We start from the raw sequence: 22,855 nt of genomic DNA on the forward strand, positions 1-22,855 counted from the left end.
ATGCCTCTCTCCTTACAAATATTAACAAGTCTTTGCGCATAGATGACATCTGTAACTGAATTAGAACTGTCATTTTTTGCATCCTCTGAACCAACACAATTGAAAGATGACAACTTCACTTTGTGTATGGGGGCAGATAGTGCTTTTGATTTGGAAACAAACCTCTCACTCCTAAATTCAAGATAAAGTGCATTCCCATTTGCAGCAAAGGAAAGTTTTGATTTTGCATTATGTGGCGGTACAAGTTCATTTGTCGATAGATTTTGGAGTTTCATCATTCCAGTGGTATCATAAGGATTTTGTCTATCCTCAATATAAGAGCACATCATCTGGATGCTTGCTTCAAGCACCTCACTCTGTTTCCCTACTAATTCGTGATGTATCTGACGTTCGTAGTCAACGCCTATTAATGATCGGAAAGCATTTCTTATTTCAAGAATCTCGTGGCAGATTAACTGCCATTCAACAACGTACTCTTTTCTTTTTGTTTGGCCAATTATTCCTCCTTGTGCTTTTTTGGGATCTATTTATCGTCTGTTCCAGTGCCATGTCCAAGCCAACCGCACTGAATTTTCCTGTGGTTCTTCGGACTACAAAGAATCCTTTCATGAATTTTTCAAAAACTTGTGGATGTTGAAATTCCAAGTTTCGCATCTGCTCTAAATATAGGGATGCCCTCCTCAAGTAATTGATTCTATCAAAAGCGTGGAACACTGGAAGGAGTTCTTGAACGGTATTCAAATGAAGAAGCCATTTACCTTCTCTGTCTGCTCGAATAAGATTCTTCAGAAGAGACACAAGAAACAAAAAACCTTCCAAGTACTTACATGTTTCTGATCGCTCCTCATTCATCTGAGAGAAGTCTTTCATCCCTTGGATTAAGCTTATAGGATTGTTAGTAAGATCTTGAAACAGGAGTTGTGATTTTTCAATATCTTTATCTTTATTTGCTCTCAATGTGTCGGTGACTATTTTACTAGGTGCACTGACATTGCCTTTAAAAATGTTTTCCATTTCAGCCTTTCAATTACTTCAGCAAGCATGAACATTGCTTTTGTAGAACGAATGTAGTTACTCCCTTTCAGTACACTTTCGACTACTCTTGGTCCAAATACTGAGTTTTCAATAAGGATGTTTTCTAATCCACTTCCTGATATATCATTTACCTATGCACGCCAATAGTGCTTTGGTCATACGGAAAGATCCCATCATCAGGACGATGTCCGGGAACTCGTTTGAAGTAATTTGGATTTCTGCAGCAATGTGGTAAACTCTATTATCACAAGCTATAGGTAAAGCGGGTTGATGAAGATGATTGAGAAGGTACTGGAAGTTTTTCGTTGCAAAATAGAAACTGTCGTATGCTGTATTAGGGTATGGCAATATAGGTAAGAACCCAACTTGCTGAAGAGGTATTTCAGATTTCGATATCACTGCGTTGACAGCCCCCCAGGTTATATTAACGTCCCTATCACTGAGTGAATGCAAAGTTTTCATCATGCTGATCACAGATTCCCTTAATGCCACTTCACTTACATCCTCATCAAATAAATCTTCAAGAAATTCTTCTCAACAATATCCAGTGAATAGGACTTTTTGTTGCCTCTTTAGGTTTCTCTTGAAATATTACCAGAGCAGTGTCATGACTTCCTTGCAAACTTGAAAGTGTAGCTTCTTCGTGGTCGATGTTATCCATCGCACCCACTGTAAATTAATTACTAACAAAGCGACTTGGAAGTGAAATACCGTCAGAACAAGACTTGACAGTGTATTGGGCTAATTTGGCACGTGCATGCATAACTTGGTTATAGCTTGCAGATACACCAAGTATATTGAAAGATGTTATCAAACTTTTACTTTTACATTTTTCATGTATAACATGGGCTGTCATAAGATGCAAAGGTGTTTTTTTCTTGCCTCTATGCACGTTATAGAAAAGAATCAGAAAAATTAACTTAGTTCTACAAGAAAGAGAATTTTTTGTCAGTACGTCATCTTCAGCTTTATCAGTGGTCTCACTATCAACGACTCCATCGTCTTCAAGTAAATCCACGTCTTCCGTGGAGCTTCACATAAGAGACAATCGTCCTACTTGGAAAAGTTCTGATAAAAAATCAAGCAGTGTTTGTGGAACTGGGGTATTGATCCATGACTTCTTCAGATCCTGAGCATCACCAATTGTTTTGTCAAGGTCAAAGTTGCAGCTTTTAAGGGAGTTTCTTATTAATATTCCGGCATCTCTTATAGCATTGTGGTTCCGGACGGTCCGTGTTAGTGTCTTAGTAGTCAAATTTGAAGAATAGGCAATAAGAGACTCATTGGTTTTAGTAGGTTTAGAAAATTTAATCGTAGTTCCAAAAATCTTCAGTAAAAAATGCTTGACCTCTTTGTTGCTTATCACGATTCCTGTCCCTTTACCGTTTAAGTAATCTCGTATTTCTGACAAAGTCACACCGCAGCCATCTTCCAGAAGCTATTTGATTACAGGTGAAAATTCTTTCATCGTTTCTTCTTTAGGGGACTTTCTTTCAGTGCTTTTGTTTTCCTGTGAACTTCTGAATTTAGTAACGTATGTTTCTAGGCAAATTTTATGATAGTATAAGTCTGCTCCAAAAACTGATGACTCATCTTCTAGATCACAAGTTCTCGTATACACATCGTATTTAAAAAACATTGCTACCTCGAGGAAGACAAGAGCTCAGTTACTTTCACAAATTCTGTGCTTCTCCCTAACGCCAGCGTGTTTATTGAGGCAACACACTACGCATGTTACTTCGCATACTGGATTTTTTTAACATGACGGTTCTGTACGGGATAGTGTGTCTGAACGTAGTTTTTTGTATATTGCTTAATTGGCGATTCTTCATCCTCACAGTCTTGAATCGTAACATCACTATCTCTTTGTAATTTAAGTAACGATTTTTTCAGTGTGTAAGATTTGTAGCAGGTATTATTGCAATGATACACAAATTCCACTTCAGAATCCATTGAACGAAGTCTCTGCAACACTTCATCTTGCCTGATTTCAGCAGCATTTTTATATTATTTCTACCAATTGCTGAAGTTGTAGTCTTGTGACCTTTGTCTATCTTTTGGCAAATCACACATTTTGTAAGGTCAAAATCACTACTAGTTCCTTGTGTTAACATCACTCCACGTAAAGAACTTCCCACACTTGATGCCATAACTACTTCACCAGAATAACTTCGAATCCTTTCAGAAAATTATTACATCAGTAATCTCCAAGAAAAAAGATAGTTCATTATTACTAGACTAGACATGAATACATTCAAAATTATTCCTGCAGCGAATATAACATCACCACCTGAAATGCATAAACATTTTTTTATTTTTTTTAATTGGAGATAGCAGCCAGTAAGGCACACTAAATCAGTACGTTTGTCTCCATCCTTTCTAGCAGCTGATGTAAACAAAACCTGGAAAATTCACATACGACAAAATTTCTGTTTTAGAGGTAAAATTCGAGACATTTTACATTGAAACTCATTATTAATTCACAAAATGAAAACAAAGTAATCCACAGTTAGCAAAAGGTTCACAAAGAAAGCCACTTAATACCAAGAAATATTCTTGTACATCATGTACTTTTTGGAGCAGGAATATCACACAGAGCATTATCAGTGTTGTTTATTCTAGAATTCGTGAATAATAATACAACGATGTGTTAATAATTTTCTACTTCTATTAGAATTGCAATGTGTGTAGTGAAGCAAACACGAAACCACGGAAGTTTACATTCTGAAAATTTTCGCGCATCTGACTATATTACTTTTTTTTTTTTTTTTTTTGGAGATAACTTTTGGAAGATTTTTGTCAAAAATTGCGTCCTTGTATAGAGGATTGTTGTAAGTGTTGGCCAAGAAATCGTTGTCACACAAGATATCACCGTTTGGACATTATGGAAAGAAAATGAAAACAGACTTTTATAAAATTACCCAAAATTGGACTTTGTCCCCTCTTCCCCCTCTATTTGTACGGCTACGCCAAAAATCTATATCTAGGTTTATTTTGTGGACTATTTAGAAAGGAAACAACCCTCATTCATTGTTCTGCTACAATCACAATGGCAGCTACAATCATTTTAAGAAAAGTCGGCAGCAACTTAAAAGGGGAGCCGCTCCCTAGAATTACGCCCCTGTAGAAAAAAACTGCCCATAAGTCAAAAAGTCTACCCTCGTGATTTACACTTGTTTAGACATGTACTAACAGGATTTGAAGAGAACAGCCGTCAGACATGACTTTCCTACGGGTCTTATGGACAGGGACTGTATTAGAAGAGATACTGCTGTAAAATCCAGCAGGGGAAGTTCAAACAATTTGCCGAACTGCACATCTATAGATGGAATATACAATATAAAAGGATTGTTGCCAATGAGCTTCAAGGGCCCAAAGAAGATAAACTTATCAACAGTTTCTATATCATCTTTTACTGGCCAAGTAAATGTGTTTTCATACGTTTCCCTTAAGAACTTGACAACTGGTTCATCGATTCTAATAATACGACCTACATAGAATCTCTCTTTATAATAAACAACATAATACTGTTCTTTTTCTAAACTTTTAGGAGGTGTTGGTCCACTTTTCAATGCCTCATTTTCTTCCTCTTCACTATGTGGTGAATCAATATTAGGACAAGAATCAGAAATATTATAGGTAATGCTGAGACTATTAGAATCAGATTCAAGAATTTTATGTTTATCTTCTACCTTATATTTTTTTTGGCTTGTTAATCACATTTGGAATGCAGGATGTGTCTTTGCTTGGCTTCTTTTTCCTTCTTCTTTTCCTCCCTTTGTAGTTTGCGTTGTAACTTTTTCCTCCTCTTCTTCCTCTAGTTTTCTATAGTACTTCCTCCATTCATCAGATGTTGCCACAGCTGGCACTTTCATTCCATGTTTCCTGCCCTATTTTCTTTCCTTTTGCTTCGGCTCTGGCCAAAATAAAGCTCTTTTGAAAGGAAAACCAACACCTGAATCAGTGGTTTCACCTGCAGGCAAAGATTTTGTGCTAGATGAAACAACGTTTTCCTGATGAGTGAATAATGACTCCATAGTATTAATCTGTCATTATAACAACTTGACTGCCACCTATACAACTAATATTAAAAATCCTGGACAACAAATTTTGTCTCTACACTTTCTGTCCCCTTAGGCCTACTGAACTCAGTTTCTTGAGTTATGGTTGGCTTTTTTCTCTCTCTCTCTCTTTCTTCAACAGAGCAATAAGGTTCAATTTCCATTTTACTAGATGGAAATAAATTGTTTATTAGTTTCTTATTGTGGGTCTGTAATGGTTGCCTTTTTAACTTTCCTCCATACATTGTACAATTCTTGAGCACTTTCAGCACCATCCCACTTACTGCCATCAATAATTTTGTCTTGAAATCGAGTCAATAATTCTGGAGAGATAAAAGATTCCGTACTAATGAAATGCAATACCTCTGAATGTGGTTTTCTAGATCTTACACCAGTGGTTGATATGCTGGATCTAGTAATTGACAATGCTATGTCAATTATGGTATACTTGCACATTTTAACCTTAAATGTTTTTATGTGCATTATTAATGCTTGTACTTGCTTCTAAAAGTATGTCATATATGTCTGTGATAAAACCAGTAGTTGGCATGGTGTGTCAATTATTAGAAAATTATGACTTTTTTCTTCCAGTGATTTACATCCCCCCTGAATAATTATTTTCCACTAAATACTTAATTAATAATGTGACAAATACTCTCTAGTACTGATCGATCAATTTACAGTGATGTAACTTCAAAGATTGTAACAAAAAGTAATGGATACAATTGATAGTTACCGTGACATTATCAGGAGCAGAATTCATAGTATACAGACATTCCTTGCAGCACCATGTGACTCAACAGAAATAAACAAGCAGGACAATCTATTGGCCAGAACATTAATTACCAGGGCATAGAGAAGTCTAGTGGCTACCAACAGACGGCAGTAAAGGAACTTCCATTTCTTCATAATCTTATTACAGACAAAATTTTCAAAAGGTGTCAATTACTGGTGCACTGTCAATTACCGGGGTGTCACCCTAGCTACTAACAGAAAGTGCTCAAGGAAAATACTGGAATTGTTGCCTCAAGTTTAATAACTTCTGAATTTTTATCTGACTGCAATAGAATTCACACATATAATAATACTATCTTTTATTTGCAGCTAACTGAACTATGAATCAACTGAACATGTGCTAGCTAATGTGCAACTTTCGGGCAAATGATAAAAAATGAAACTAACTAACGAACGAACGAAAAGAAAAAGAAAGAAAGAAAGTAAATAAGCAAATAAATAAATAAAAATAATAAAATCTGTAAACCTAAAAATTGATGCCATATTAGAACCCTACCACTTACTGAGGTTCTTAATAATATTGAACTGATATTGAAATATACCTTCGCCAAGCTCTTTATTATGATGTAAATACATAGCACTTTCAATCTGCAATTAAGTTCTATGAAGCAATTTAACCATTTTAACTGTTATTCTAATTGGTTCACAACCTAGCTGTACTTAATGGATACGTCAGGTTACGTTAGAAAAAAATCAAGATATAATAAAGGATTAAGATAATCCAGCAAAATGGATTTCTCTCCCTTTGTGGCACAAGCTCTCACAAAGACTTCGAAAAGTTGCCAATAAGTATAAAGTTAAAGTAGCGCTACAGTCACCGATGAAATTAGAAAGTAACTTTACAGGATACAATTATTATTATTATTATGTAGATAATCTCAGTTCTTCAAGCACGAATATTATTATGTAGATAATCTCAATTCTTTAAGCACGATTCTGGCAATTTTTCAATGCAAACAAACTTATATAAGAATAAGATAAAGAAATGTTTGAACTTCAACTAAAAAGCAAGAAAGAGACGAAAAATTTCCAGACCAGGCGGTATCAAAATTATCAAAGCATTTGTCTTGAGCAAGTACATCATAAATGAGGTTAAATTCTCCAAAAGACTTCGTCACAAATAGAGAGTACCACTTATGAATTATACTACATTAGGACTAGGGGTCCGGAACCAAAACTTGCTCAGGAATCGCTTGATAGAAGTTGGAATTATATCATTAAGCTAGACAACACTACAATAAATAACTTTATGTTGTCAAGAATAGGTATAAGAATTTTCATATTTGCAGAAAACTTTTAAAAATTGTTCATAAGCACTGTCTAATTGTAGTGACTAGCAACTGTAATCTACGAAAAACTGAATTTGAGTATACATGAGGAAGAAAATATGACTTTACTCGCAGCAGTTTTCGAGTGTATTTAAATTGCGACAATTTAAAATATTAGGATTTTAGCAGTGTATTTGTCAAATAAATGAGATAATAATCATGTGAAGTCTCGATTTATACACTAAAAGCTTAAGTCCTCAAAAGATGATGTCAGATTGCTCAAACAGGCATCGAAATTATTACGATTTAAATAAAAAGGAACATACGCAAGGTACGTGGAAGTTATTTTCTTATTTATATCCAAACAATAAGAGTTATTTCTGCTAGTTGAAGGAAAACAAATACTAAGTATTATTAAAATCGGATACGTTTTACGTGAGTTATCGTGGAACAGACGGACGGACACAATACAAATGCCCATCGAAACGAATGGTAAAAGCTTCGCTATACTCGCTTGAATTAACGTGGGCAACCGACGCTTAAATCTGTTGTAGATAGTAAGTGCACAGACCATCATGCAATATTAATTCTCACGGTTAAGCGTTTCTCTCCACACTATTTCACCCCCCAAGAAGCTGGATTACAGGAGTCGGCTGACTACATTGAAGTTTACGTTTCTTTCAGCACTTAAACAAAGAGACATGGTCCTACGGCTTAACAGGGAATCAAACCACGTTGGGTCCTACCGGAAATGTAACCCGGATCTCCCACCCTGAAGTTATATAGTCACCAGGAATCTCCTTGAGAAAATATATGTGGTAAGATAGAAAATCATACGTGTACAATGATTGGTTTGACATTGAAGAAAACCTAGTGGTGGGTTTGAGCCATGGCAATGAACATCACATCTTTTAAGCCATGCAAATAGCGAGTTACATTACCAACTCGTCGCAAGTATCTGTCCAGTAAATTCTCTTATCTTTAAAAAATATCTGAAATTTTAAAGTCTAATTAGTAGAAGTATCTACAGATAAACTTACCAGCTGACGCCGTTCCAATGATGGGGTGACCAAGTCGTGATACTGATACTTCCCACACGCCATCCTTATGTCCCAAATATTCTCGTACTAGTGAGCAACTAACTGTAGGGCCTTTGAAGCTCGACACGATTTTGCTAGTTTGTGCCTTTAGTTTGTGAGCTGTCTTAACTTTCTGTGAGGAATGAGACACAGCTGAAATAAGCGAAATACACTATCACCAAATGAAAATAAAGACCTATTGAATGACTCATTTTATTACTTTTATACAAAACATTAAAATTTAACAGAGTTTTTCTCTACTAACATCACAAAAAGAAAAGAATTCGTTATGCAAAATATTCTACAATTACACTTCAAGATTCTCTCCTTCGAACACATGACTCGGTCTGATCTCGACTTCAAATTTTATTGGTTTCTATTTCACGTATTTATTAATTTTCCCATAGAAAAAAAAAAAAAAAAAACTTTCCTTCCTGTAATACTGTAAAAATTCATTTGAATTCATACTGAAAATTCAATATTGTTATGTATTCAGAATTACATAACCATACAATAAAATCATGCTTTACTTACATTTCTGTTTAGCGAGTCCTTTAGAAGACGTATTATCAAAATCACCGTAATCGTAGCTTTGTTTATCACTTATAAACGACTCACGCTCCAATCTTTCGTTCAGATTATCTATCTTTTCTTGTACTGAAAAGGTAAAAGTGAAAGGGTGTTATTGTGTATTAACCAGAAGTTAGAAGACACATTTAAAATATTCATATTAATAAAATAAGCAGGATACAGTATGAGTTATTAGTTAGTTTTATATTTAAAAGAAGTTACCAAGTCCGAACACCAAATCACCAGGACCAATCATAACACAAATACCTTTTTAGCCGTGCGTGCGTTGAACCTCATTACATTACTACTATTATTTTGTTATTGGTAAAACTGCTAAATTCTGCATATCGTTCCTTATATCTTTAAACTTACTTTCTATATCTCTTCATGTTGAAAATTAGTGCCGAATCAGCAGTTTAAATATATTTGGAAACACATTTCTTCGCTTTACAGTACTATATTTTATTTTTCAACTGATCACTCCACATAACCTAGATGTGACACCCATACTAAACTATAAACTAGGCTTTACCGGCCTTATAGTGTTCCTTTTTTTTCACCAAGGCTACATAAGACATGGGCCTACAGCTTAACGGTGGAATCCAGAAGAACTCCCACCGGCAATTTGGCGCTAAAGGTGTGTACGCTAACCATATAGCCACAAGAGAGCACTACAATACTATACTGAAATAGTCTATCAAGAAACTTTAGACGCTCGTTGGCTCGGGTTCGATTCTCGGTGGGAAAACACACAAAAATGCACTGACATTAATCATCCGTCTACTTTAGCCTAAACGGCATAAACGTGGGATGTTCAACTAAAAATATCATTTCATTTAATTTGAATGAATGAATTTTTATTTCATTTAACCATATAGCCACCTTGAAGAAATTATATATTGCTCTACTGCAACTAAATATAGGCAATAATAATAATAATAATAATAATAATAATAATAATAATAATAATAATAATAATAATAATAATAATAATAATACTTAGAGAGACCTGGAGTTAATTCTCATAAGGGCCTATAAATTTTACATATTTTAGTTTAAAGCTCACACCATTATAATACATATAAAAACACACATACAAGGCAACCACAATTGTTAGAAAAAAAAAGTTTTAGCAGCTGCTATATGCAATAAAAGAAACTCTTTCCATCTGCCGGATGGGGATTTCGTAATACTTTGCCTGGGGTGAACTTTTAAGCTAGCAATTAAAAAAAAATGTTTTTCGTAATGTAAGATGTACTATAAAAGGCTATTACAATAAATCATATAATTTACGAGGGGTGCTAGAATTGCCGCATTCTGTTCTGTTATAGGGCAATTATGCCAATAATAATAATAATAATAATAATAATAATAATAATAATAATAATAATAATAATAATAATAATAATAATAATAATAATAATAATAATAATAATAATAATAATAATAATAATAATAATAATAATAATAATAATAATAATAATAATAATAATAATAATAATAATAATAATAATGATGGTGTAATTATGGCAGCGTTAGAAAATGTATCAAAACAACGCTTATTTTTATTCCATTTAAGGTCTGCTGAATTTGGATGTATCTATAAATATCTGTGACAGATAGCTACATTACAACTGAAGAATTTCTTTTTTGGGTAACGATCTAGTGAAGTGGATTTTTTTTCATCCTCTTACTCTAAATGAACATGACTATTTATAGTACAAGATAGCGAAATGGTAGTGAAAATGTACAATACATTTCTAGGTATCAAAATGAATTTTACCGAATAGATCCGAACTCAAATTTTCACTGAGAAGTCGCTAATTACGTTGTGCCTTTAGCAAGTCTCTTAATGTAGCTAACAATATAGCCTATTTACATATTCTAAAATAGGTAGGAATCGTAAATGCTTTAAGTAAGTTGAAGCCTAAGAGTTTCAAAGTTTTTTTTTTTTTTTTTTCCTGAGTTTTTATGGTTAAATTTTACTTATTTGTTTCTGTTGTAAAAGGTTTGAGAGCATTCTACTGATTTTTCGGAATTTTTCAAAAAACACTGTGACCATAGAAAACAATATTTATTAAACCTGTTTTTGAAAATATAAGCAACGTTGTTCATATAAGGATACGAAAATACATGGTCTTGTTGACATTAAAAGAAATTTATTGAGGAAAGCTGCTTGGCAATAAATAGTAACTAACGAAGTGACTACTAACCTCAGCTTTGTTCGATAATGCATCGTTTCAATGACACGTAGTAGTGTGTGAACCCTTGTCAGTAGTCGTCTTTTTACTTCGACGAATAGTTGTGAATGCACTATTCAATTGTAATATGAGCAAAATTGGATGCAACTCTGAGACATGAGATTTTACTCTTTTCATTCTTGTGAACCAACTGAACATTGTAAAATGAACATTGAAAGAACATGCAAATACTACAAAACGCGGAAGAGAAACTGTTAGCTAAGAATAGAAGCACGTGTTTGAGTATTGTTTTGAGAGAAGAAAGTCATTCTTTGCGAAAAATCGCTCAGCGATCGGACAGAGGAGTGCGTCGGACTCTTGAAAAATAAGTCACAAAGTGGTGTAAACATTACACGGAAACGCACTAATCGTCCAAAAATTGGTAATTTCTCTTAAGAACAAGTTCGCTGGAAGAACAAACAAATATGTTAACCGCTCCGGAACAACCAAAAGAACTTCGAAAGAGCCATTTTCAATCGATATCAAATAGAACGGTGACACAGTGCCTTCAGAACTATGGTCTTGGAGGTAGGATTACGGTAAAGGAACCATCACTTCCAAGCAGGAAATATTAAAAAAATATACTTCTGAGCAAAATAAATAAATAAAATAAAGACTGGAAGGATGAAAATGGAAGAAGTCACTCGACAGGCGAATCTAAATTCCAACTTTTCGCCTTCCAATGCAAAAATTTTGTGCTTTGTCATCCCGAACAGCGCTTTCATCCCCTCCATGTAGTACCTATAGCAAGGCACGGAGAAGGCAGCGACACTATTTGGGGATGCTTTACAGACTATGAAATTGATAATTTAGTTCGAATTAATGGAATAATGGAAAAAAACGTTTCTGACAACGTTTAAGTAAGACATGGAGTTCTATCACGAACATGTATTTGAGGCAGTAACTTTCAATTACAACAACAACATTCTTCGAAGCTATGCAGTAATTATCTACAATGCAAACAAGACGCTTACATCACCAACAAATAGAATAGCAGCCACTGTCATAGTCACCGGATTTGTTACCCATCGAGCTCTTTTAAGATGAACTTGATAGGACAGTCCGTAAATAGTTGACAACGAATGCTGAAGGTCTCTGGAAGCCTGTTCAGAGCTACCCCTTTTGGGATCTTATGGTACAATTTGTACCATAAGGGTGTTTCATGGTACATTGCGTTATAACTCTCCTATTTGAACTTTTTCTTCCGTTTTTTTTTTTCTCTTTCTTTTTTTCTTCTTCACGTCCAGAGCCATTGTAGAACGCGTTACGTATGGTTTCACACCTTCCTGCGTCGAGACATAGGAGGTGATGACGTCGTAACTTTAAACAATATATTTTCTTTTATTAGGCCTATGTTCATTATTTTTGGCGGACTTACTTTTTCACGTAGAAGATTGAAATTTTGCACAAACATTCAGTTTACCGAGTAGTATTTACCAATTTTTTTTTCAGATTTCTGCATTAGCAGAAGGGGGGTCCAGAGGGGCAAAAAGGTATAATAATAATAATAATAATAATAATCCTTTTTTCACTATTTTTATGCCTCAGATACATGATGGAGACATGTAAATGATACTGTTTGAAAGCAGTTCTATTCTGAAAAGAATGATTGGCGGATTATAATCATAGGGTAAATAGGGATGTCTCAGGATTTTTTTTTTTACCTGAGATCAGGGTCTTTTGCGGCAATCTGGGGCATTGTGGGGATTCATGATAAAATTTCTCCCGCCCTTACTATTAAAGATAGAAGCTTGAAATTTGCCACACAAACATTCGGTCTACCGAGTAGTATTTACCAGATTTTTTTGAGATCTCTACGTTCACACAGGGCCGTTCTAGAGGGGCCCAAAGTGTGAAACAAAAATTTCCCCCGAAATTTTCCCTTTGACCTCACTTTTTCCCTCTCCTGGTATATGATATGGGCATGTAAGTGGTGCCATTTGAAATCCAAGTGGTGCCATTTGAAAGCCTGCTCTATTCTGAAGAGAATTACGTATGAACCATGAACCTAGGATAAATAGTGGCGGTGCAGTATCTGCTTGACTGAAAGTCTAAAAAATACCCCAAAAACCCAAGATCCTAAAAGAGCTACTGGAGTTGCGTAACTTCGTCAAAATTGGATAAATTAATCAAACAAATGCCCGGAATGTGTAAGGCTCATATAAAGACTAAGAGTAGTCATTTCATTGATCCAAACATACTCAATAAATTTGTCTCAGTGGAATGAGGATCATAGTCTCAATTTCTTTCTATGAGCAACGATGTTTATTTTACAGAATAAGTCCAGGTTTTGAATGGATACTTTTTTTTTTCTTTCTTCCAAAATTCTGAAAAATCAGTATTGTGCTCAGATTTTTGACAATAACTATACAACAGTTGTTTGTACTATCTGGCACTTTTATCCATAACTTCCTTATAAACATCGATAGAAAACATTACGAACACCATTTTAAAGGACTAAAACAGGCCTATGAAATGATTGCCCAAAAGTGAGTGCACTGTAAATACAATAGAAGCTAGGAGACTTTGCCATTAACTCTTTTAAATTATGGCGTTTTTTGAGGTATTTTGTAGACTTTTACTCAATCATATACTGCGTCAAGACTATTTATCGTAGGATCATGGTTCATACCTCGTTTTGTAAAGCAGTGTTTCCAACTGCGTCCGTAAAGTTTCCCAAAAGTGTATCAAATGCAGGAAATTTCCGCTCAAAGTAGGAAAAAGGGATTTTCTTTTTAAAAAATCCCTTTTTTATCGCGAATATCTCTCCTTTGGTATATGATACGATCATGCGAATGCTACTAAAAAAACTTTGCTTTATGGTGAAGAGAATGAGATACAAAGAGTGGCCCTGGGATGAATAGTTTTGATGCTACAGCAGATTTACATATTTTCCCTTGATAATACCTTTTTAGTGAATTTCTATACTATCATCATCAAGACTGTTCATTGTGGAAACACGTATTGTACCTCGTTTTCTTTGCCATGAACCAGTCTTTCAAACGGTACCACTCGCATGTCTCTAGCATGTACCATAGTGGAGAAAATTCGTGAAAAAGGGAAATTTTTGTCAAAAAATCCCTTTTTCCCCGATTTTGGGCCCCTCTGGCCGGCCCCTGTGTCAATCCAGAGAGCCCCAAAAAAATCTCAAACATACTACATACTATGTGTAATAACTGTACGGAGCTTCAATGTTATACCTTGAAAAATAAGAGGAAAAAAATATTGCCCCGTATGCAAACAGTATCAGCTTTCCCCTATGTGAGCAATGGATAACCCATTTTTATATAAAAGTTTCCTGACTCATCCCTAATTATCGTAGAGACATGATTGATACACCGTTTTGTTTGGCCAAAATCAGTCTTTTAAACGGTACCATTCGCATGTCCCTAGCATGTACCATGGTGGAGAAAATTAGAGAAATTTGTCAAAAAATCCCTTTTCCCCGATTTTGGGCCCCTCTGGCCGGCCCCTGTGTCAACCCACAGAGCCCCCAAAAATCTCAAAAGACTGGTTCATGGCAAAGAAAACGAAGTACGTATCATGACTATAGAACAAATAGTGATAATACTGTAGATACTTTACTAAAGTAATTGACTAAAAATGTGTAAATAATGAAAAAAATAAAGAAATCGAGATTTTTTTGACACACGTCTGTTGACTCTAGCAACATGAGTCATACCTCATTTTCTTCAGCCTTAAGGCAGCCTTTCAAATAGTACCACTCAAATTTCGCTATCGTGTACCTGTGAAGAGAAAAATGGGAAAAGGGATTTTTTAAAAAAAATCCCTTTTTCCATTTTGGACGAGATTTTCCCGCTTCTAGTACACGATAGGGAAATTTGAGTGCTACATTTTGAAAGCCTGTCTCATAACGAAACCAACGAGGTACAAACCATGATTCTAGGGTAAATAATAATATGTCAGGGATTTTTTGAAAAAACTTCTCAAATATACCCTTTTTTTAAACCCATCGTCCATGTTTGTGACGTCACAGCTCCCAGACAGAGCACGCGAGGCTGCAAAATGCCCATAAAATATGTTCTATTATGCTTCCATATTTGAATGAATGCAAAAAAAAAAAAAAAAAAAAAAAAAAAACGATCTAAAAAGCTAGAGACTTATAAAACAAACTCCGAAAGTCGACGCCATGGCACAGGTGTCGTGCCATCATAATTTAAAAGGGTTAATTTCAAACGGCTGGAGCAATTCTAGCAGTAGGGAGTTCAAAAAACAAATCTCAAATTTCCCTTACAGAGAATTTTTCTCCAGGTAAATAATGTGGAAGTTACCTACATTTATTATGGTATTTTCAAAATTAAAATAAAGGATATTATTGTGGGATGTAAGCAGTTAAAGTTACGGTTTAAGCTGACCTGCCGTAACTGCCCCACGTAACTCTGTTCAAAGATTTGAATTAGTTTAGCAGCTCTTTCAGCAGCAAGGCTATATGCGATATAGACCTACAGCTTAATGTGAGATCCTAATCACAGGAACTCCAGCCGAGAATCGAAGAGGGCCTCTCACGCCACTCTGTTCAAAGAAAAAGTTCGTTGTTATCTTGAACAAAGTTTCCTTATTATACAAATTATTTCATAATTTCAATGTAAATATTCGAGAAAAACTCACGTGATATATTTTCAGCATACAAAACTTCAAACTCCTTCTCAATCTGCATAAACAACTCATACAGTCTATTCCTGCAAAATAAATAAATAATTTTGTATACACTTGTCTTGAAAGGTAATAAAGAAATCGACTTCGTCACTTAAACAATGACTATACGCATTTAATTCAGTTTATTGCTACAATGTGTTCAAATGCATAAAATAAAATAAATAAAAAATAAGGCACGTAAAAGCAATAGATTGAAACAGAAATAAGTTAAACTCTGAAATAAATGTATATTTACTTCTGCATTTACTATAAATATCAAGAAAGAAAATAAAACTTTCAATCTAAAATCACAGTAAGTTTTGAACTGAAATACACCAGTCTCAAACATACATACGTGGTATTAGCTAGCGTTTTATTTCCACAAATAAGTGTACGAAAGATTTTTGATCTCTACAATCATTAATCTAGCTTCTTTTAGAATAGAAATATTTAAACAGCAAAATAACACAGAATATTATCAGTATACTACATACAAGGTATTTCGTAGCAGATCGTTAACATATCTTTATACAGATGCTTTTTCTTTCTATGACTGTACTTACCACCTGAAAGTTTTTCACATAACACAGAATTCACAATAAGGATTTTGAAGTAGCAAACGGGGGAAGGAAATAAATCTAAAAGGGATACCTATATGGATGTGTCCCACATGTATCAAATTTCAAAAACGCACATTTACGTAATTTTGTCATGTTCTACGATGCTGGTATGACAATGTTACCTGGTTTCAGAGCTTCCATCTTCGAAATTTATGGCACCTCTTTTACATTTTGAAAATCATACAGTACCAATTCTACATTCTGAAAACACCCTTACCATTATACTCTAGCTCTGGTGCAGTTATTTCTGTCCGAATTTATTTTTACTTGCTTAAATATATCAGGGTTCCCACTCTTTTTTCCCCAAAAAAATTCCACGACAAATCACCAATTTTCTAGGACTTGACACAGAAAGGTATAACAGGATTGCAACTGTAGGTTCAAAACTCAACAGTGAAATGAAAAGTACAGTAGCTTATGAAGTGAATATTAAAGCAAGTGTATTATTAATACACAATAGAATAATTAAATACACAAAGCGGAAATAATGTGCTCTTTTTCTCCCAACTCCCCTATAGCCACCCGATCCATCTACATCCAGCACATGTATTTTCATTCTTTCTACATGAGATTTTAATTGTGCTCCGAACGAATTTACAAATAACAAAAATCTATTTTTTGTACATGGCATCTTCACTGAGTAACGGTGTGACAGATATAATCAGGATAAAAAAAATGGAATTATATTACAAGTTTTTCAACTGAGTTTGGAGTTGTGTGATTCCCTCATCTATAAATATAATCTCTTCCTTTAGCAAAGCTGCTCTACGGATAGCATTTGACTTTGTCAATAAAGCACGGTAAAGCAAGACTTCTGCTCTACTTCATGTGCAAACTAGTTTGCATCAGTCTCCAAAGCTTCACTTGTTTCCATCAATTCCCTTTTCTTTCTCTGCAGCTGCTGTATACTTTCACTTATCTCTTTCCTCTTGCTCTGCGCTTGACTTTCTCTTTCAACAGTCCTTATTTTCACCAGTTCTGCCATATAGCACTGCCTTGTATGAAGGCATGATGCAGTATTTCTTTCGTGATGTTGATTGAATTAAGGTCTTTACGGGAAATTTTATCATACACCAATCTCAAACGGACCAATGATTTTTTCTTCATATTTTCAACAAGCAGATCTTTATTTATGCTGTAGTTTCGTTCAATAGCAGTCTGTCCATGAGACAAAACCAGAATCTCCTTCATGATTAACAATAAAAATAGCAATCAATTAAAATCTTCATTACAATTATGAAAAATCTGACCCTCAGAGTACAGAAAAGCATTTTTCAAGGACATTTCCAGGAATTCCAGGACGAGTGGGAACCCTGATATATATATATATATATATATATATATATATATAGAATCCACCTTGCACCATTCAAATGGCAATGCATTTTTTTTTAACACATCATGGCGGAGACAGAATTGTCCTTTGAACAACAGATATGGATACTAAAGTGTTATTGAGAAATGGATAATGGCTGCAACAACTTAAGTATCTCGAATTTTATTCACCAACGCAATTATAAATTAGAATGACCCGTAATAAATTTAAGCAAAATGTAAGGGTCGGTGTGGAGAAAAATATCGACAGGAAAAAAATGAAATGATAAAGCAAAAATTCATACATGCTTCGATGAAATCTGTGAGCTATTACGCTCGCGAGATGGTATAACGTAGAACAGCACATTCCAATGAAATGTTGAATACCTTATATGAGGATCATCCTGACAGGTACGTGAAATTTTGTGATAGTTCTTATACATGCATCAGACAAGATGGTTTTGTTTGTATGATCTAATTGATTTGCCTCATGAAGCCCGTAATTAAACTTAATGATATTCTCAATCGACATCTCATATACATAAACAGGACGAGGGAATCTACGAAATACCTTCCTCGATCTCCATACTTAACAACCACTAACTTCTACCTTTGGGAACGAAGAAATTAAATGTCAACTAAAAGCAGGGAATCCGTATTATTGTTCAGTTCAAGATCTTTTGTCGTCGCGAATTCTGTCGAGGAATGTGAAGCTTAAAGTATCTAAAAAACGATAATCATGAATGTTGTGCTATATGATTCCGAAACAGAGCCGCTTATTCTGAGGGAAGAACATAGACAAAACATTTGTACAATCCGCGGCAAAAAACCTGCAACATGAGGATGTAAGTTTATTGTGAAACTACGCCTAACAGCACAGGGAATGAACATAACGTCTAAGTGGAACGAATCACGTCAGGATAAACCTCGGCCTCCTCCCGTGCACACTTATTTTGGAGTAAAAGACTTCGTCATTTCACAATAAACTTATATGCTCATGTTGCAGGGTTTTTGCCGCGGATTGTACAAAAGATCCTGAGATGAATATTCGGACCCAAGACGAACGGCAGAAACTTCATAACGAGGAACTGCATAATTTATACCGTTTACAAATCATTGTTAGGATCATCAAGTCTAGGAGGCTCAGGTGGGCAGGTCACGTAGCCAGAATGGAAGAAGCAGGAACGCTTACAAAGTTTTAACTGGAAGTCCAATTGGAAAACTATCTTTAGAAAGACCTAGGGGCAGATAGGAGGACAATATTAAGACGTATCTCGCACGAATAGGAGTACAAAGTAGAAACTGTATCCAGTTGGCTAAGGACAGAAGTCGATTGAGAGCTTTTGTGAACGCGGCATTGAACCTCCAGATTCCATAGGCCATAGAGTCAGTGTAATTAGAAATGTATCGAAGCTGTACTTTCACTATTGGCATAAGCGGTATTTCCAAGACTTCAACTCTGAAGTCATTTTTCTCGTGACGCCATAGACTGATAAGTTTTAAAATAGCTGCTTTTGATTCAGCGTCCTCAAATCTATATAAAAATTACAACTAGAAATTTATCTAAGCGTGAGACTTTTTACGAGTGCCATGATCGCATATTCTTTGTGTAATGTTAAAACACACACGTTGTTCCAACGAAACTTTGCAAAAATATTTACATAAACATACTTCGGTATTGGCAATTTTTCTGCATAACTAAAAAGAACTTATCTGTAAAAATTTTTAATATATACTATCTTCATTAATGAACAGCACATTAAACGCTTCCATGCTCTATATCAAAGTCACTTATTGTCAAACGTTCTGATGCCTCAGTAGTCTGTACTTTGGAAAAAATGTTATTTCTGCTTCAAGAAAAACATTGAGCAAAATGGAGTACCAGAAACAAATTTATTTATGTACAAAGAAAAAAACTTTTTGTAATGTATTGTACTGCTATGGATGAAAAAAATGATCATTTGAGACTTTTTAAAAATAATTATTTGTTATATTTATCTATAATGTAATTCCATTTACGGCCCAGATTACTTTCTTCAACAATGAGTAATAGACTTTTTTGGTCCGGATGAAAAAGGACTCAAATACGATTTATACATATTGAAGAATTAAGGATTAAGTATCTTAGTACTATCAATCTGATACCCTGTTATCTTTAAGTGCCTACAAAAACCTTAAGTTGGAAGATCCTCACTCCTTGAATCACTCACATGTTCTTTCATTTGTTTAAATGTTGCTTTAAGTCATACCTAAAACACAACAAACTGAGCAAAGCTATGTGATAGAAATATATAGAAACATAATCACGTAACAAATTTCAACACACTATTTTTATCACATAGCCTTGCCCAGTGTTTTGTTGTTTTATGACAACAAGGCCTAATAGACCATATCTATATAGGAAGTTTAAAAAAAAAAAAAAATATTCTGAAGTTGCTGACTCGTCCTTATAGAAATTTTTAAATTTGGAAAGTGTGATTTCGAAAAGGGTCCCAGATTTTACAGAAAACTTAACCCCGAACTTTGATCCAACTTTGCAAAGAAATACCAGCAATAAGAGTAAAGATACAGATTTTTGTCTTCTTGCAGAGGTATTTTTGTGGCCAATTGTAAAACTCTCATGAGGCCTTCTATTTTTCTATGGTGCAAACAATATATATTTTAATACCTAAATAAATCTTATGTTTGTGTTTCAAGAATGTGGTCCACGTGGATTAACAATCAATCAATAAGCATGGCTACCGGAGAAGAGCTATTGATGAAATCTCCATAGAGGGTTCAAATAATTTAATATAACACCACATTTTTTTGGTGGGATACAACGTTAGTACTTTAATTTAGGCTACATAGTCTTCTATGATTCATATTCTTTATAAATAATAAATATAAAATACCTAAACGATGGAGGCATAAGTGTTTCGCCATCTATATCTCCACGATACGAAGAATATTGATATGACTGCAAATCACTTTCTGTACCACTACGAACTCTTGGTATGTTAATTCTTTTACTTTTCGGCGGTTTCCCAGAAGTGTTCTGGCCCACATCCTGTGGCATGGCGAATTACAGTGTTCTTCAACTTCTTCACATATACAAAAATACTTCTATTTGCACTTGCATTGACCTGTAAAATAAAGTTACGTAAATAAAATTGTTGAGCCATGTGGCTATATATTAATACAGTTGTATTTCTATATACGATTTTTCTATGCGTTCGTCACAAGCGATATAATACTATATCAGAATGTAACCAACAAACAAACGAGAAATATTTTAGAACAAACTACTATAATTAACACAGAATCAAAGCAAGAATACCTACTCTTCAAAGAATTAAAAGCACTTAAATTACTACCACTGACAATTTGACATCAACATAGAAAATGTTTCGAACAGAACAGAAAATTTTCAAACGCAGCTTTCTGCGCAATAAACCACTTCAAATCTGTGAAAACTTCTGCAGTTCGAGCGTAACAGGCTTCCAGCATTGTAACGTACGAAATACACCTGACAATAATTACAACTAAATTACAACAGGGTGTCTACTAAAATTCCAAAATGAATTTTCGTAACTTTTTCGTGACCTTTCCTTTACCAAATCATAAAATTTCCTAACATTTTCAAGAGCGAATTTGGGTGCGAATTAGGCCGAATTTTCACCCATGCGATAGAAACGTACTTTGCTTGCGATTTGGTAGCGTCTAAAGCCGACCATAGACATTTTTTTGTGGTGAATTTTGACGTTTTATAGAACAAAATTTTCCAAACTCTACTTACATTTGCACAGTTAAAAAAAAATCGTGACCCAAAAGCTAAATTTCGTGACTTTTTCGTGACTTTCATGACCATTTCCTGATTTCGTCACTTTTTCCTGACCGATAGACACCCTGTATAAGGAACAAAAAAGTAAAGATATATGAAGCCACATTAAAATACAGCACGTTACACGGTAACTTGATTTTATATAACGAATACTGGTGCGGACTTCAGTAAAAACTTGGTTTATTGACGAATCTATTCTATCTTTGTCATTATTCTTTCACAATGTGGACATTTCCACTTCTTTTGTTTTCTTTTTTTTTAAAAAAATACTACTCGGCACTCTAGAATACATCACATAAATGATAAACTTATCTCTGAATCCTGTGATCTTTTTTTCTTTTTCTTGTTTTTATTATTATTATTATTATTATTATTATTAGTGCATGATGTCAATTTTCTCTGGAACCTCCTTTAGCACCAATTCTTCTTGTGGTACTTGATTCCTTACATAATCAACTTCAAGAGTTGTTTCCCTGAAAAATTTAAACAAAAACACGATAACTTGTGTATCACTTGATACTACTAGCACTTACTCTGGGAAATTTTGATTTTGAGTTAGATTTCCTAATGTGAATAAGTGCAGGTGATAACAAGTGACATGTAAGTTCAGTGTTTTTTCTGATCATCCTGTTATCCTTTAAATTTTCTAGGAAAACAACTCTTGAAGATGTTATATAAGCACGAATCCCATAATTTTTGTAAAGAGTCAATCCAAATTGACCAATGATGGTCACTTGCAACATTTTAATTATTTATTTACTTTTACCTAAGTTAGTACTTCATTTAGGGAGTTGAAAACAGGCATTTAAAAAAAAAATAGTTGTCATTTTGTATAGTCGCGTCAGCGTATTTTGCACTTTACAGAGGTGTGCGTGAAACTCTGAAACTTTGTTTTTCAAGATACAGAGTTCAAACTAAAACCATGTGAAAGAGAATGAAATGCGTAATTTTGTGTGTTATGTGCACATTTAGACGTACGTCAATAATTCGAAAAGAGATTTCAGAAGGAACAAACGTGAAAATTTCCAAATTTGCACAAAATACACGATAGTTGCGTAGTAACAAGTGGTTAAATTTCATCACTGAGACTTTATTAGTGTCTGAGTTATTAGTTTTTTTTTTTTTTTTTTTTTTTTTTTTTTTTTTTCAATGAAGTGAAATACGCGATTGGCTTGTATCAATTTTGTTCCAGAATTTTTAAATTACAAGTGAACACAACAATAAAAAACAGTTTTCAAAAGAACTTTGTTCATATATAAAGTGGTGGTGCCAGTGGCCACTATATATATATATATATATATATATATATATATATATATATATAGATAGATAGATAGATAAAAACTTCAACATGTCCCTATACGTCTGATTTTGATCTGGTGGTCGATTTTGAT

The 22,855-nt window shown here is 34.3% G+C and overlaps 1 protein-coding gene across 3 annotated transcripts in view; it reads right to left on the reverse strand.

The window, feature by feature from the left end:
* Positions 1–22,855, reverse strand: part of LOC145668359 (WD repeat-containing protein 37-like) — a 79,693-nt gene that overhangs the window by 37,741 nt on the left and 19,097 nt on the right. For all 3 annotated transcript variants that reach the window (XM_081736125.1, XM_081736127.1, XM_081736128.1), the window contains exons 2-5: positions 20,533–20,763; positions 15,678–15,748; positions 8,773–8,895; positions 8,200–8,391 (exon numbers count right to left, since the gene is read on the reverse strand). In XM_081736125.1, the coding sequence (XP_081592251.1) occupies positions 8,200–8,391; positions 8,773–8,895; positions 15,678–15,748; positions 20,533–20,696 (550 nt within the window). In that variant the 5' untranslated portion in view covers positions 20,697–20,763. The remainder of the gene's footprint in view (positions 1–8,199; positions 8,392–8,772; positions 8,896–15,677; positions 15,749–20,532; positions 20,764–22,855) is intronic.

This window comes from Thermobia domestica, chromosome 13, assembly GCF_964235325.1.
Source record: "Thermobia domestica chromosome 13, izTheDome1.hap1.1, whole genome shotgun sequence".
In the NCBI taxonomy this organism is placed as follows: domain Eukaryota; kingdom Metazoa; phylum Arthropoda; class Insecta; order Zygentoma; family Lepismatidae; genus Thermobia; species Thermobia domestica.